The 15,173-nt window shown below is 46.0% G+C and overlaps 1 protein-coding gene across 1 annotated transcript; it reads right to left on the reverse strand.

Annotated features, from left to right (window-relative positions):
• Positions 1–465: 465 nt before the first annotated feature.
• LOC115547918 (NLR family CARD domain-containing protein 3-like) lies at positions 466–14,648 on the reverse strand (the record flags this gene model as incomplete). Its single annotated transcript, XM_030362430.1, is given in 7 exon segments — positions 466–492; positions 494–605; positions 5,520–5,693; positions 6,418–6,591; positions 6,992–7,331; positions 7,380–8,819; positions 14,563–14,648. Coding segments are annotated over 7 exon segments (2,310 nt in total), but the record flags the coding sequence as incomplete, so codon positions are not given.
• Positions 14,649–15,173: the final 525 nt, after the last annotated feature.

A 15,173-nucleotide genomic window follows, 5' to 3' on the forward strand; every position in this document is an offset into this window, starting at 1 on the left:
CGCCCCCCCTCAATGTATCAATGTAATACCTTCTGGGTTTTATACAAGCAGGTTTAACTGTGATGGTCGACAGTATTAATATACGTAAGATACATGATGTCAGCCATCATCTTCATTCCCAGTAGGGTGTGACCTCACTTCCTGCTGTGTGGATTGACTTTCCACCTCAATAGTGAGTGTGTGATGTGATGAATCAAACAGACACTTACACTTCTTTAGAGCTGGTTTCAGCCTCCACACTCCACCATGCCCCACACTGGGGGAAACAAAGTGAGAGCAGTATGTTGAAACATTCACCTTCATCATCTGCCGTCTCATAACGTTCTACACAACATGAGTGACAGCTGCCACTTCAAACCACTTCATCTAGCAGCACCATGAATCCTTGTAGGAGGCTTTGTCCCTGAGTGGTGAGCTGTCCTCTCCATACCTGAGAGTGTCCAGTCTCCAGCGTGGATCCTCCAGTCCAGCAGAGAGCAGCGCAGCTCCAGAGGTCTCCTGGGTGATTGTAGCTCAGGTCCAGCTCTCTCAGATGGGAGGGGTTGGAGCTCAGCGCTGAGGCCAGAGAAACACAGCCTTCCTGTGTGACCAGGCAGCCAGACAAGCTACACACAACACACACACACACACACACACACACACACACACACACACACACACACACACACACACACACACACACACACACACGTGTGTAAAATCCTGTGTTTTTCCAGTCTGCCAACCACTTAGTAAACGACCTACTCCAAACACATGTGGCGTTGCCTTGACTCCTTCTATGAAAGCACTTCCTGGTCCATTGAAGGGACCATATTTGTGGATAAAGAATTAGCAATTAAGATAATGAGTGCTGGATATTAGGGGTGTGAACGGTTAAAAAATTTTTTTAAACGTTTACACAACCCCTACTTTTTCTTGTACACGGTTAACCGTTTCTTTATTAATTAATGGACCGCAGTCGCGCTATAGGGGGATTATTTGTTTATCCACACGGCGGATGTGTGAGCAGAATGATCACAAAAAGAATATTTGTTTGACCGGTTGCCGTGGTTATCTCTGTGTGGTTCATTTGCAGTTGTGGTGTTAATTAGGATGTCATCAGCTTACTGTAACATTAAACTGTAATCAGAAAACACTGTGATATGCTGAGAGAGAGAGAGAGAGAGAGAGAGAGAGAGAGAGAGAGAGAGAGAGAGAGAGAGAGAGCGAGAGAGAGAGAAGAGAGAGAGAGAGAGAGGGGGGGGGGAGAGAGAGAGAGAGAGAAAGAGGCCACGACCACGGCACTCCCGTGTCTCCCGCGACTCCCACCGTGCCCCGGGAACGAATGGATGAATGGCCCGGGAACCACGGGCACCGCGGCCCGGACAACTTGGGCACCACGAAAACAGATTGCGCGCAGAGGCCTAATTAGGAATAAATATTTTGTATTTGAAATGCAACGTTTTTTCACCCAAAAATTTTGAAAACCATAAAAGTTTAAAAATAATTACGTTCCCAGTGCGTGGCGTTTTTCTCCCGGAGGCCAAGGGAAGCCAGGCTTCCCTGTTTTTTTAGGCTGTAGTTGTCATCCAATAAAAACATTTACATAAACAGTTTCGTTAATGATTTTGTGCTGTGTTGCTGTCATTTCTTCCCCATTTTCTCCTCTCATTGCCCATTTCACAATGCGCGATACTGCGCCCCTGTTTTATATTGAAGACGCGGCGAAACACGACACTACACACTGCGAGGAAGCCAGCCCGAGCTGGCATCCCGTGGTGAAAAAAAAAGAAAGAATTGACCAATCACATGAGGCTACCGTCCTGACACTGCCCTCCTCTGATTGGTCGGGAGGGTGTCAGGAGGGTGCCAAGGGAAGCCACTCGGCCCTTGGCTTCAGACCAATCAAATCAAAGCATCAGTATCAACGTCACAGAGAAAACAATAACAAAACAAATAGCGCGAAATTAGCATGTTTGAATTGTTCTAATTTTTGAGTAGCCTACTTAGCAAGTGCAGTTATGGAGGGTGGATATTTAGATTATTTACTTAAAAATTATTTTACCAAACTACAACAACAGCAGCGAATCACAATATAATCCGATGGCAGGCCAACAACGAAGCGGAAACTGCACGTGGAGAGAAAGCGAGGCTTCTTTCGGACGTTCAATGAGGAAAACTACGCGAACGGAGTGGCTAGCTGGCAGCAGCAAACTTCAGCGACTATTTTGCTGGCCGTGTCTTCTTTTTGACAAGGATTCGTGCTCCCTTAACAATCCATGGGTCACTACAGGATTCGTGGACCTTGCCAACTTGTCCCGGGCAATCGAGAGGCACGGTAAATCAAAAAGCTCCATAGACTGCGCTGTGAAACTGGCACTGTTTGGACGTGTCAGGATTGATGACATTAGCGGCTTGTGCATTTTGGTCGGGGAGGGGTTGCATTTATAATAAAATGTTTAATTTAATGAGATGTTTAGGAGGACTGTGTGTATGTGTGTGTGTGTGTGTGTGTGTGTGTGTGTGTGTGCGCGAGAGAGAGAGAGAGCGTGTGTCGTGTCGGTCAGATTACAGGTGTGTGTAAGTCCTGGTAAATGACCAGGCGCTCAAATAGCTCTTGTAGTTGCATTAAATACATCCAAGCTGCAACGTACTATTTTCTCTAAAGGTTTGGCCTCACTTGGCTTCCTCAAAAAAAATCCCCACGCCACGCCACTGCCCCTAGGTTGTGTGCGAACGCCCCCCGTTGAGAAACCATGCTATAGACCAGTGGTTCTCAACCTTTTTGAGCAAACGCACCCCTGACCTTACCCTGATCCTCTTGCGCCCCCCCCCCCAATAAAAAAATCAAAATCAACTAACAACCCCACTCATACTCATGTTATATTGCTTAAAGTTGTCATCTCATCGTTTTCATTGATTTTGCGTTCGTCACTAATAGCAATGAATGCCCTCTGAGTCGGTTTTGGTGCAAAAAATATAAAAATATTAGTGAATATTCATGACATGCGATTAAACTTCCAGAGATGAGTTGGTTGAGGAAGAAACTGATTCAACATTCATTCACCGTGACAGCGCTGCGGGCACTCCCGCGACTCCCGACCGCCACGTCTCCCGTCCTGCAGCGGCACCCTGCGTCCCGGCCACCGTGACCTTGGGCACCGCGACCACTCCCGCATCTCCCGCGACTCCCGCCATGCCCCGTGAACGAATGAATGAATGGCCCGGGAACCAAGGGCACCACGGCCCGGGCAACGCGGACTCGAAAACAGATCGCACGCAGAGGCCTAATAAGGCCTATATATTTTGTATTTGAAATGCAACGGTCTTTTTGTGGAGACCACGCTCAGAGCAGCTGGAACTGAACGAGAGGAAGGAGGAAAACGGGTTATGAAACAAAATTAGATTTTTTTTTTTGCTCACTGGCCATGTTTGATTGTGTTGTGTTGGTTATTGACCCTGTTAACCCGCGAACTTGGGTTATGTTTATCAGCGTTACTGTAGAGTTCATGACGATAGCTGATGTAACGGGAGTCCGGGCGTGTGCAGGACCGAACCGCGCTGTATTATCAGGCTATTTATTTCAGGTAGCCTATTCTTTCACCAAAAAAAATAATATATAAAAAAACACGGTACCGCCCCCGTTGAGAAAACCATGCTATAGACCCTAGAGTATCTGTGGTATAAAGGCTGAGACGAATATCGAATTATAAATATGTAAACTTTATGTTGAAAGTATGGACCGTCGCGATTCCCATTGAAACAATGACGCTGTGAATATTATTATTTTTTTACGGTTTTTCATTTACTTATTTTTCCTAAACGGTTATGATTTACTAACCAGTTACACGTGTACCCTAGCACAACCCTACTGGATACATTAAGCTTTAAAATACGTTTTGTGTGACAATTGCAAGTTTCAAATCATTATTTCCAGAGACCCTCTAGAATGTTTCTGTTGAGGCTTTCAGGGAGTCTGAGGTGTCCAACTAGGGTTAACACCCTCCAAAGACCCCCTGTACTTCACCCTGCTCTAAACTATCACCGTCACGTATACAGGGGACAGTGGGGGGGGGCAATATTATTATATTTTGAGCTCGTTTTTATTTTTATAATTGAATGGTTGCAGGCATAAGGATGTATTAGAATATCCACCTAAACAAAAGGTGTTACATCTCCAATCAGGGACGTGCACAAGGGGGTTGCTCAGGTTGCTTGGGAAACTGCCCACAATTTCCCCTTCCGAGGAAAAAATATATATATATATATATTTTTTTAAATAATTTAATGGATGCAGAATTTCATGTAGGCCTAGATAATAAAAATCGCCACTCGAAACATTTCATAAAGTAAGTGTAGCCTCATTCAATTCCGTTCGGGCACTGAGAGTGAAAGTCAGTAGGGGGAGGGCAAACTCTGCCGCGCGGCAACAGCCGCTTTTGCCGCCTCCCCTCTGCCGCCCTTCCCCCATTGAAATTAATGGAGGCGGCGAGTTGCCGCGCGGCGTGTGAAAGCTGCTTTACGTAGCTGCAGCGCTGCACGCGACCGGAAAACCGGCACCTGTGAGACGACTGCCTTGATGTTCTCGGAAAAGGTGAATTTGAGATGTATAACAAACAAACAATCATCATCACGTTTTATGAAATGAATTACCATCTTCATAAATCCAGGCTCAGTTTGCCACGTAACGTTTAGCCTAAATAATCAGACAGCTAGTCTACACACATAGTCACATAGTCTACAGATTTTTTGGTAGGCAAACTAAGCTACATGTCTGCTGATAGTTAGTTTCTAACATGTCGTTTTAACAAGAAGAATAAATGATGGAAGTAATGCATCACATGAATTCTTTCATTCAAAATGGATCATGCCTAAATCTTATCACTATTTTGGGTATTGTTTGTTATTGTTAAGTGAAGCAAAAATGCCCAGTGAAAAGAGGAAGATTCAGGAGAGAGAGAGACAACTAAAGGAGGCAGCAAAGAGGAGCACATCACTACAGGGTAGTGATGTGCTCCGAAATCCGAAATCAGTGTAGTCAAGAGCGGCTGTCTGACCTCATCCTGCTGTCCATAGAGAAGGACATACCAATCAACAAAGAAGAGGTTCTGAAGGCTTCTCTTTTGAAGCTTTGCATTTTTAAAATGTCAATTTGGAGGAACTTATCAGTGACTTGATAGGATGTTGTTTAATTATGTTTGTGTTCATGTTATGTTCTTCTTCTTCAAGTCATGTTTTTCTGCATTATCGTTAGTAGTAGTTATTTCAGTGTTTTACTTATTTGTAATTATATATTAATAAAGACCCTGTTATTCTCAGTCCTTCATATAGCCTGTGAGTTGTTGTTTTTTTTGGGGGGAGGGTGCCCTTTTTTCAGGTCAGAGCAACTGCCCCTCAAAATTCCTGTGCACGTCCCTGTCTCCAATGATACAAAATCATGGATGTGGTCATCACAGGTACTGAGTTATAAGCTGATTTATATAACTGTCTTCTAATGTGGAACTTGTGGTGGAACTGGTTGACCATTGAGTAAAACTGACCTGAGAGTTTCCAGTGTACAGTGTGGACTCCCCAGTCCAGCAGAGAGCAGCTTCACTCCTGAATCGTGCAGATCATTGGTACTCAGGTCCAGCTCTCTCAGACTAGAGGAGTTGGAGCTGAGAACTGAGGCCAGAGCTTCACAGCATCTCTCTGACAGATCACAGCCCTGCAGCCTTCACACAAAATAAAGAGAACAGTTTAGGAACTGTGATTAAAATAATTTACATCTTCAACTTATTACATAATGAAGTAATTGTATTTATTCAATATTGGGTGTCAAATGTATAACTATATCAAAGTTGTTGTCGAGGGGCGGCAGTAGCACAGGAGGTAGAGCGGGTTGGCTGGTAACCTGAAGGTTGCTGGTTCATTCCCCGGCTCCTCCTAGCTGAGTTTTGAGGTGTGCTTGAGCAAGGCACCTAACCCTAACTGCTCCAGACGAGCTGGCTGTCGCCTTGCATGGTTGACTCCGCCGTCAGTATGTGAATGTGTGCGTGAATGGTGAATGTGAGGCAATATTGTAAAGCGCTTTGGGCGGCCAATGTTTAGAAAAGCGCTAGATAAATGCAGTCCATTTAAAAAAAATTTGCAGTGTGCGTTTTGTATATTGATATTACTTTTTGTTGCACAATTATGTATATTATGTATTGTATTGTAATACATGTTATTAGTTAATCTAAAGCTATGTTTTGCATATAATTAGAATTTTTATTCCAATATTATGTGCATTATGGTTTGAGGAGAATAAATATCATAGCGAATAGGAAAACACTTTGCGAGCACGAGAACTAAGACAGCATTTGTGCGCTTGGGGGTGTCAGTTGCGTGCTGCTTTACTTTACGTGCACACTTTCATGGATGTTAATCTGTTCTGTTTGACCTATGGGTAAAACGGACCTTAAGGTTTCCAGTGTACAGTGGGGACTCCCCAGTCCAGCAGAGAGTAGCTTCACTCCTGAATCCTTCAGATCATTAGTACTCAGGTCCAGCTCTCTCAGACTAGAGGAGTTGGAGATGAGAACTGAGGCCAGAGCTTCACAGCATCTCTCTGACAGATCACAGCCCTGAAGCCTTCACACAAAATAAAGAGAACAGGTTAGGAACTGTGATTAAAATAACTTACATCTACAACTTATTACATAATGAAGGAATGTTATTGGTTAAACGAAAAATACTAAATAATTAGATGGACAAATGTTAAATTGTTGTTTAGTTGAGATTGAAAATGTTGAATATGAATACTCCTATATTCTATTGTTCTGAGTATTCTCTTATGTGAATTGTAATACATTACACGTTAATAGGACACCTACAGAGATGTTTTGTTTATTATTATAACTAGTATGTTTATTCTGTTATGATACTTTGTTATGAACGTACAGAAATCTTTTTCATGTTATTTTAACCTTATATTCCACTTTTATTTATATTGTGTAGTGTGTATTGTAATACATGTTATTAGTGAACCTACAGAGATGTTTTGGAGGCTTTGACCACTGGCATCAGCCTGAGAAGACCATCTTCTGAAGCAGAGTATTTCTTCAGGTCAAACACGTCCAGCTCCTCTTCTGATGTCAGTAAGATGAAGACCAGAGCTGACCACTGAGCAGGGGAGAGAGATTCTCCAGAGAGACTTCCTGATGTCAGGTACTGTTGGATCTCCTTCACTAGAGAACAGTCGTTCAGCTCATTCAGACAGTGGAACAGATTGATGCTTCTCTCTGGAGATAGGTCTCCTTTTATCTTCTCCTTGATGTAAGACACTGTTCCCTTATTGGTCCTTGAGTTACTTCGTGTCAGTAGCAGCAGACCTGTTTTAATCTTAGTGGTAAGTGAACTTTTTTTCTGTCCTAGCAGACCTCGTAGGACAATCTGATTTGTCTCCAGAGAGAGGCCCAGGAGGAAGCGGAGGAACAAGTCCAGGTGTCCGTTCTCACTCTGTAAGGCCTTGTCCACAGCACTCTGGTAGAAGAGGAGTTTATCTTCCCTGGAGGTTGTTGGTTCTTCTGAGAGCACATTGAAACCAGTATCGATGAAAGACATAAAGACATAAAGGGCAGCCAGAAACTCCTGGATGCTCAGATGGACAAAGCAAAACACCTTGTCGTGGTACAGCCCACACTCCTCTTTAAAGATCTGGGTGAACACTCCTGAGTACACTGAGGCTGCTCTGATATCGATGTCACACTCTGCCATATCTGCCTCATAGAAGATCAGGTTGCCACTCTCCAGCTGGTTAAAAGCAAGTTTTCCCAGAGAAACAATGATCTCCCTGCTCTCTGAGCTCCAGTCTGGATCTGTTTCAGCCCTCCCATGGTACTTTCTGTCCCCCTGTATGGACTGAACCATCAGGAAGTGGCTGTACATCTGAGTCACGGTCTTGGGCATCTCTTCGATCTGGGATTTTTTGAAGATGTCCTCCAGAACTGAAGCAGCGATCCAACAGAAGACTGGGATGTGACACATGATGTGGAGGCTTTGTGATTTTTTGACGTGGGAGATGATTGTGCTGGCCAGCGTCTCATCTTTGAATCTCTTCCTGAAGTACTCCTCCTTCTGTTGGTCGGTGAACCCCCTCACCTCTGTCACCATGTCAACACACTCAGCAGGGATCTGATTGGCTGCCGCAGGGCGTGTTGTTATCCAAATACGAGCAGAGGGAAGCAGGTCGCCCCTGACAAGGTTGGTCAGCAGCACGTCCACTGAAGTGGACCTTGTGACATCAGTCCAGATCGGGTTTCTCTGGAAGTCCAGAGGAAGTCGACACTCATCCAGACCATCCAAGATGAAGACAACTTGGAACTGGTCGAATCTGCAGATTCCTGCTTCTTTGGTGTCAATAAAGAGGTGATGAAGAAGTTCCACCAAGCTAAACTCTTTCCCTTTCAGTAAATTCAGCTCTCTGAAAGTGAGGAGAAATGTGAAGTGTATGTCCTGGTTGGTTTTGCCTTCAGCCCAGTCCAGAGTGAACTTGTGTGTTAAGACGGTTTTACCAATGCCGGCCACTCCAGTTGTCATCATTGTTCTTATTGGTTGATCGTGTCCAGGTAAGGGTTTAAAGATGTCTTCACATCTGATTGGTGTTTCTTCCTTGGCTGATTTCCTGGAAGCTGTTTCAATCAGTCTGACCTCATGTTCCTTGTTGACCTCTCCACTGCCTCCCTCTGCGATGAAGATCTCTGTGTAGAAGTCGTTCAGATATGTTCGCTGTCCTGCTTTAGCGATTCCCTCAAACACACACCTGAACTTCTTCTTCAAATGAGACTTGATTTTATGTTGGCAATCTACAGCATCAGATCCTATATGAGAAAACAACAGATTACATCAGTTAGTGGATGGTGATCAGTGGAACCAGGTCAATATTTCCTGTTAAATTATCATCTTCATGATATTTTGTGGGTTCATTATTTGTGGTCGGAAAAGCTGGTTGTGATGGACTGCATGTTACAGATTCAAAATGTTAAGGCCTATTATTTCCACAGCAATCTGATTGGTCTAATGATAGTAATAATGATAGTGAATCAGTGTAAAGTGATTTGCTATGCTGATACAACAAGGCAGGGTTTCATCACTTCCACTGAGTTGTTCTGCTGTTGGTCAGCAGTATAATGATTAATGTTAATGTGGCTTCATAACTTTTGCTCTGAGAAGCTGGTCGTGACAAAAAATATTCCGATTTATAAAACCCTGCGTAAAAAAAAGCGAAATTTCACGGAGGTTGAAGTGGAGACACTTGTGGGTGAGATGGAAGCCCGAAAAGTAGTTTTGTTCGGCGGTCACGGGATTGGGATCGACAACAACAAAAAGCAGAGTGAGTGGCTGCAGCAGTGAACTCTGTCAGTAGCACGGAGCAGCACAGTCCAGAATTAAAAAAGAAGTGGTCTGACATCATCTCATCTCATCATCTCATTTTCGTCCGCTTATCCGGGGTCGGGTCGCGGGGGGAGCAGCTCAAGCAGGGGGCCCCAGACTTCCCTTTCCCGGGCCACATTGACCAGCTCTGACGGGGGGATCCCGAGGCATTCCCTGGCCAGTGTTGAGATATAATCTCTCAACCTAGTCCTGGGTCTTCCCCGAGGTCTCCTCCCCACTGGACGTGCCTGAAACACCTCCCAAGGAAGGCGCCCAGTGGGCATCCTTACCAGATGCCCGAACCACCTCAGCTGACTCCTTTCTAAGTAAAGGAGCAGCGGCTCTAATCCGAGTTCCTCACGGATGGCTGAGCTTCTCACCCTATCCCTAAGGGAGTTGCAGCCACCCTTCTGAGAAAACTCATCTCGGCCGCTTGTACCCGCGATCTCGTCCTTTCAGTCATCACCCAGCCCTCATGACCATAGGTGAGGATAGGAACGAAGATCGACCGGTAGATCGAGAGCTTTGCCTTGCGGCTCAGCTCTCTTTTCGTTACAACGGTGCGGTAAAGCGAACGCAATACCGCCCCCGCTGCTCCGATTCTCCGGCCAATCTCACGCTCCATAGTACCCTCCCTCGCGAACAAGACCCCGAGGTACTTGAACTCCTTCACTTGGGCTAAGGACTAATTTCCTACCCGGAGTAAGCAATCCACCGGTTTCCTGCTAAGAGTCATGGCCTCAGATTTAGCGGTGCTGATCCTCATCCCAGCCGCTTCACACTCGGCCGCCAGCCGATCCAGTGAGTGCTGAAGGTCACAGGCCGATGATCCAATGAGGACCACATCATCTGCAAAAAGCAGTGACGAGATCCTCAGACCACCGAACTGCAACCCCTCCCCACCACGAATACGCCTCGATATCCTGTCCATGTATATCACAAACAGGATTGGTGACAAGGCGCAGCCCTGGCGGACACCAGCACCCACTGAGAACGAAACTGACTGGCTGCCGAGGACGTGAACACAGCTCTCGCTTTGGGAGTACAGAGATTGGATGGCCCTGAGGATAGACCACCTTACCCCATACTCCCACAGTTTCTCCCGGGGGACCCGGTCATACGCCTTCTCCAGATCCACAAAACACATGTAGATCGGATGGGCATACTCCCAGGCCCCCTCCAGGATCCTTGCGAGAGTGAAGAGCTGGTCCGTAGTTCCACGTCCGGGGTGAAAACCGCATTGTTCCTCTTCAATCTGAGGTTCGACGATCGGCCGAACCCTCCTTTCCCAGCACCTTGGAGTAGACTTTACCAGGGAGGCTGAGAAGTGTGATACCCCGGTAATTGGCACACACTCTCTGGTCCCCCTTTTTGAACAGGGGAACCACCACCCTGGTTTGCCACTCCTTTGGCACTGTACCCGACTCCCACGCGATGTTGAATAGGCGTGTCAACCATGACAGCCCCTCAACACCCAGAGCCTTTAGCATTTCTGGCTGGATCTCATCAATCCCTGGGGCTTTGCCACTGCGGAGATGTTTGACTACCTCAGTGACCTCCACCAGGGAAATTGACGACGAAACACCATCAACCTCGAGCTCTGCCTCCAACATAGAGGGCGTGTTATTCGGATTCAGGAGTTCCTCAAAGTGTTCCTTCCAACGTCCGACAACCTCCTCAGTTGAGGTCAACAGAGTCCCATCCTTACTGTACACAGCTTGGATGGTTCCCCGTTTCCCCCTCCTGAGGTGCCGGATAGTCTTCCAGAAACACGACCGAAAGTCCTTCTCCATGGCCTCTCCGAACTTCTCCCACACCCGCTGCTTAGCCTCCGACACGGCAGCAGCTGCAGCCCTTCGAGCCTGTCGGTACCCTGCAACCGAGTCAGGAGTCCTCCAGGATATCATATCCCGGAAGGCCTCCTTCTTCAATCGGACGGCTTCCCTGGTCTGACATAAAGGTACATATTTTTATGTACCAATAATTCGTTATGGTCCCTAAAGACCCTATCCCTCCGAATCCTGCCATTTGCATGGTCCGCCAGAAGTGCCATACCAGCATTACCACGGCGCTCAGCTCTGTATTTATAGGGTTACGGTAATAAGACTGACAGAGAACACCTTGGATAATCAGTTAGTAATCACCCACGTAAAATGTTCTTGAACATAACCCCTTTTTAATGCCTGATTTGTCATGAAAGCATCAAGAGTAACGGACAACGATTGTGATGAGGAGTGTGGCTTGGTTTTCCACACTTGGGATTTAATTGACATTTGATTATGTGTTTACAGTGTCACATGAATATATTATGTTATTGACACATGTTGGACAGATGCTTTATTCCATGCAGTCGCGCCGTCAGTGGAGAGTATGGAGTGACGGGATTAAATATAGAGAATTTTTTTTTATTTCTATTCTACAGAGATGTTTCTGGAGTTATAACTGAGAAATAACGCAGTTGACTTAAATTATTCTGATTACATAGATTTAACGCATGATACGGGTTGACATTAAAATTTATGAAGGGCGATGATAAAACATAATCGTTGTTCTCACTCTACAATTCTTCTGTCTGACTTCAGTTCACCACCACACCATCTGTGTCGCCAATTCTCCTTTTCCTCCAAACGGGTCAGAGTTTGCTTAGGGCTGCGCACATTCTCCCGTCAAGTTAGTTTTTTATAGATCACAACCTTGGCGTGGAAAGTAACGTACGCCAATTTCAGTCTCCTTTTGTGCGTACGCAACGATTATAAATGAGACCCCTGGACTTTTCGTTCTTACCCAGCGATAAGATTGGTCTAATGATAATAACAATGACAATGAATTGGTGTAAAATGATATAACAAGATAGTGTTGCATCTCTTCCACAGAGTTATTCTGCTGTTGATCTGGGACCCGTTTCCCGATAACGATGGATCTTCGCTCGTATGATCATTCTCCCGATTGATCTTTCGAACCATCGTTAATTTCTTTGGAGCATTTCCCGAAACTCCTCTTAACGTGAACGCGCATTCGCTGCATTCACGACGATCGTAGGATTGTACCTGTCCACTGACATGGTGCTGAAACAGGCTATGACGCAGGGGGAGACGCAGGAATGTCGCAGGAAAATGGGGTTAAAAAGGGTTAAAATATCTCCCCATCAAGGCCAACCGCAGAGTAGCCTACGAAAAGAATTGATTGCAATAATATGAATGCTAAAGATATTAAAACACAATTGATTAAGCCTAGGCCGACATATATATCAGTCCTAATCCTGAACATACATGCAGCATACATTTATTCACGGCATTTCCCCCCCTGAAATAATTCCATATATGGGCTATTATGACACGGCTCTTCTCAAGGCTGTGGAACGCTCCGTTGCATGGGCCCTTCACAACAACGCCAGCTTCTTCGGTTGCTAAGCGACGTCAACGTCTTTGACTAACTATTTCTCTGCTGATCAACACTACGTATGGTAAGTTGGTAACAAATAAATTGTAAAAAAAACACCTTGTGAAGTTATTTTTTCGTTTCGCAAGAGGCCGCTCATTATCGAAGATAAGTAATAAATTATCGAAGCACCTCTGTTTCGCGTCGGTGTCCGGTTCGCCCTGTCTGGGCTTATTTTCCCGATAATGACCGGCGTTCTATTATCCCACTTAACGTCAATATAACTCTGCATGTGGAAGGGAAAATAGCTTCATTGGTAATTAAAATAATATGCTGCTGTATTTTCCGAGACCCCCACAGATATTTGAGTTTACTGCTTTCATGGGAGCCAGACCTCTCTCTATGGGAGCTCAGCTCCCACTGGCTCCCACCTAACTCGAACCCTGGCTATAGGTCTTCCTACACTGCCGAGCCGGTTCGGTCGCAGCTTGGCACGCCCGGCGATTTCACACTCTTATCTCAAGTTTCCTGTGTTAAACCGAGGGGGTTAAATCCCCTGTTTGTCACGGCGCGGGGTTTCTTGGTTCACTGGGGAAGGCGGGGCTGTGCACGGAGTCTCTGACCTCTTTAGAATAATTTGTATTATTGCATACTCCCGAATGTTTTCATTTTTTATGAATGAAGACACCCGCATGCAATAATGAGTTCACTCTATAGTAGGCTAACGATGCTCTTAGCGTCCTACGAGTACCCTGGAGCACTTGTTAGCTACGAGCGTTTCACGACGTTCGTTACCAACAATGCTTTCAGGAAACGGGGCCCTGCAGTTTATGTTTTAAATTATTATTATTAATAATAATAATAACATTGAATAATATTTTATTTCAAGGCACCTTTCATGACACCCAAGGTTGCCTTACAATTCATAAATCAATCTAGGGTCAAAAACAGCAGGAGCTGCATCGCCAACAGCAAGATCAACACACGACATAAGACCCAAGTAGGAGGGGGTAAGAACAGTGAGAAGACCCAGGTAGGAGGGGGTAAGAAAAGCAGTGAGGAGTCCCAGGTAGGAGGGGGTAAGAACAGTGAGGAGACCCAGGTAGGAGGGGGTAAGAACAGTCAGGAGACCCAGGTAGGAGGGGGTAAGAACAGTGAGGAGACCCAGGTAGGAGGGGGTAAGAACAGTGATGAGACCCAGGTAGGAGGGGTTAAGAACAGTGAGGAGACCCAGGTAGGAGGGGGTAAGAACAGTGAGGGGACCCAGGTAGGAGGGGGCTAGGGCTCTCAGCACCCACGGTGCTGAGAGCCCTAGCACCCACGGTGCTGAGAGCCCTACCACCCACGGTGCTGAGAGCCCTAGCACCAACGGTGCTGAGGCGGGAGGTCGGGACGGTGAAGACCAGCTGAGGATGATGAAGGGAGCGGCAGGGCCTGTCCTCCTGGAGGAGGTCGGGGAGATAAGTGTGGGCCACGTTGTGGAGGGCTTTGTCGGTGAGCAGAAAGGGTTTTAAGGTCAATCCGGTGTTGGACAGGGAGCCAGTGTGGTTGGACGAGAACGGGGGTGATGTGGTCGGGGGATTAGGTGCTGGTAATGATGATGTTTAACATTCTTTAACCTGAGACCCCCACCATTACCCTACATATCCGGATCAAACCATTTAACCTGATACCCAACAACAACCCTACGCACTGGATCAAACCATTGAGTCTCAAATTATGTCATTTAGTTTGAACAGAACAAATATATAATCTCCTACTGCTCGTCAAAATGTGTATTTCTTCTCTGTTTTCAAGATAGGAGCCTCTTACCGCTCAACAGTTTGTCGGCCAGTTCCTCCTGGTTCATCTCCATCAGGCAGAGCTTTGTGATGTCCACCACTCCCTCTATGGCGCGCCTCCTCTGCTCCTCGTTCTTACCATCCACCTCCTCCCCCTCCACTCTCTGACCCTCTGAGCATTGTGGGTAATCTGAGAAGAGATCCCTCCAGATCTTCTTCAGCTCCTTATCTAGAAAAGCGTGTGCGTTCTCCTCAGCCCTCTGGAACAGAACAAACATCAATGAGAACTTAACCCTGAACTAACTGAGAACATCAGACGCATCTTTCCTGGAATCACGTCCCGCTGGACAAGAGATGCTTTCTAATGTTCATGCAGAGCCAAGGTCAAACGTCTTGGTGGACATTTACAGACCTTGATCAGCTCTGTTTGATGCTGCTGTAGAGACTGAGCACTGGTAACCTTTGACCTCTTCTGGTGTCTGTGGGGAACACACACACCACACACACGCACACACACACACACACACACACACACACACACACACACACACTTATATTTCCCCAGACTTCTAGACATCAGTATCAGTAGAGTCTGATTACAACCAACTGGTCTGTTTTCTTCGTCTGTTTGAAACTCCTACC

Source organism: Gadus morhua, chromosome 7 (genome assembly GCF_902167405.1).
Source record: "Gadus morhua chromosome 7, gadMor3.0, whole genome shotgun sequence".
Lineage (NCBI taxonomy): Eukaryota > Metazoa > Chordata > Actinopteri > Gadiformes > Gadidae > Gadus > Gadus morhua.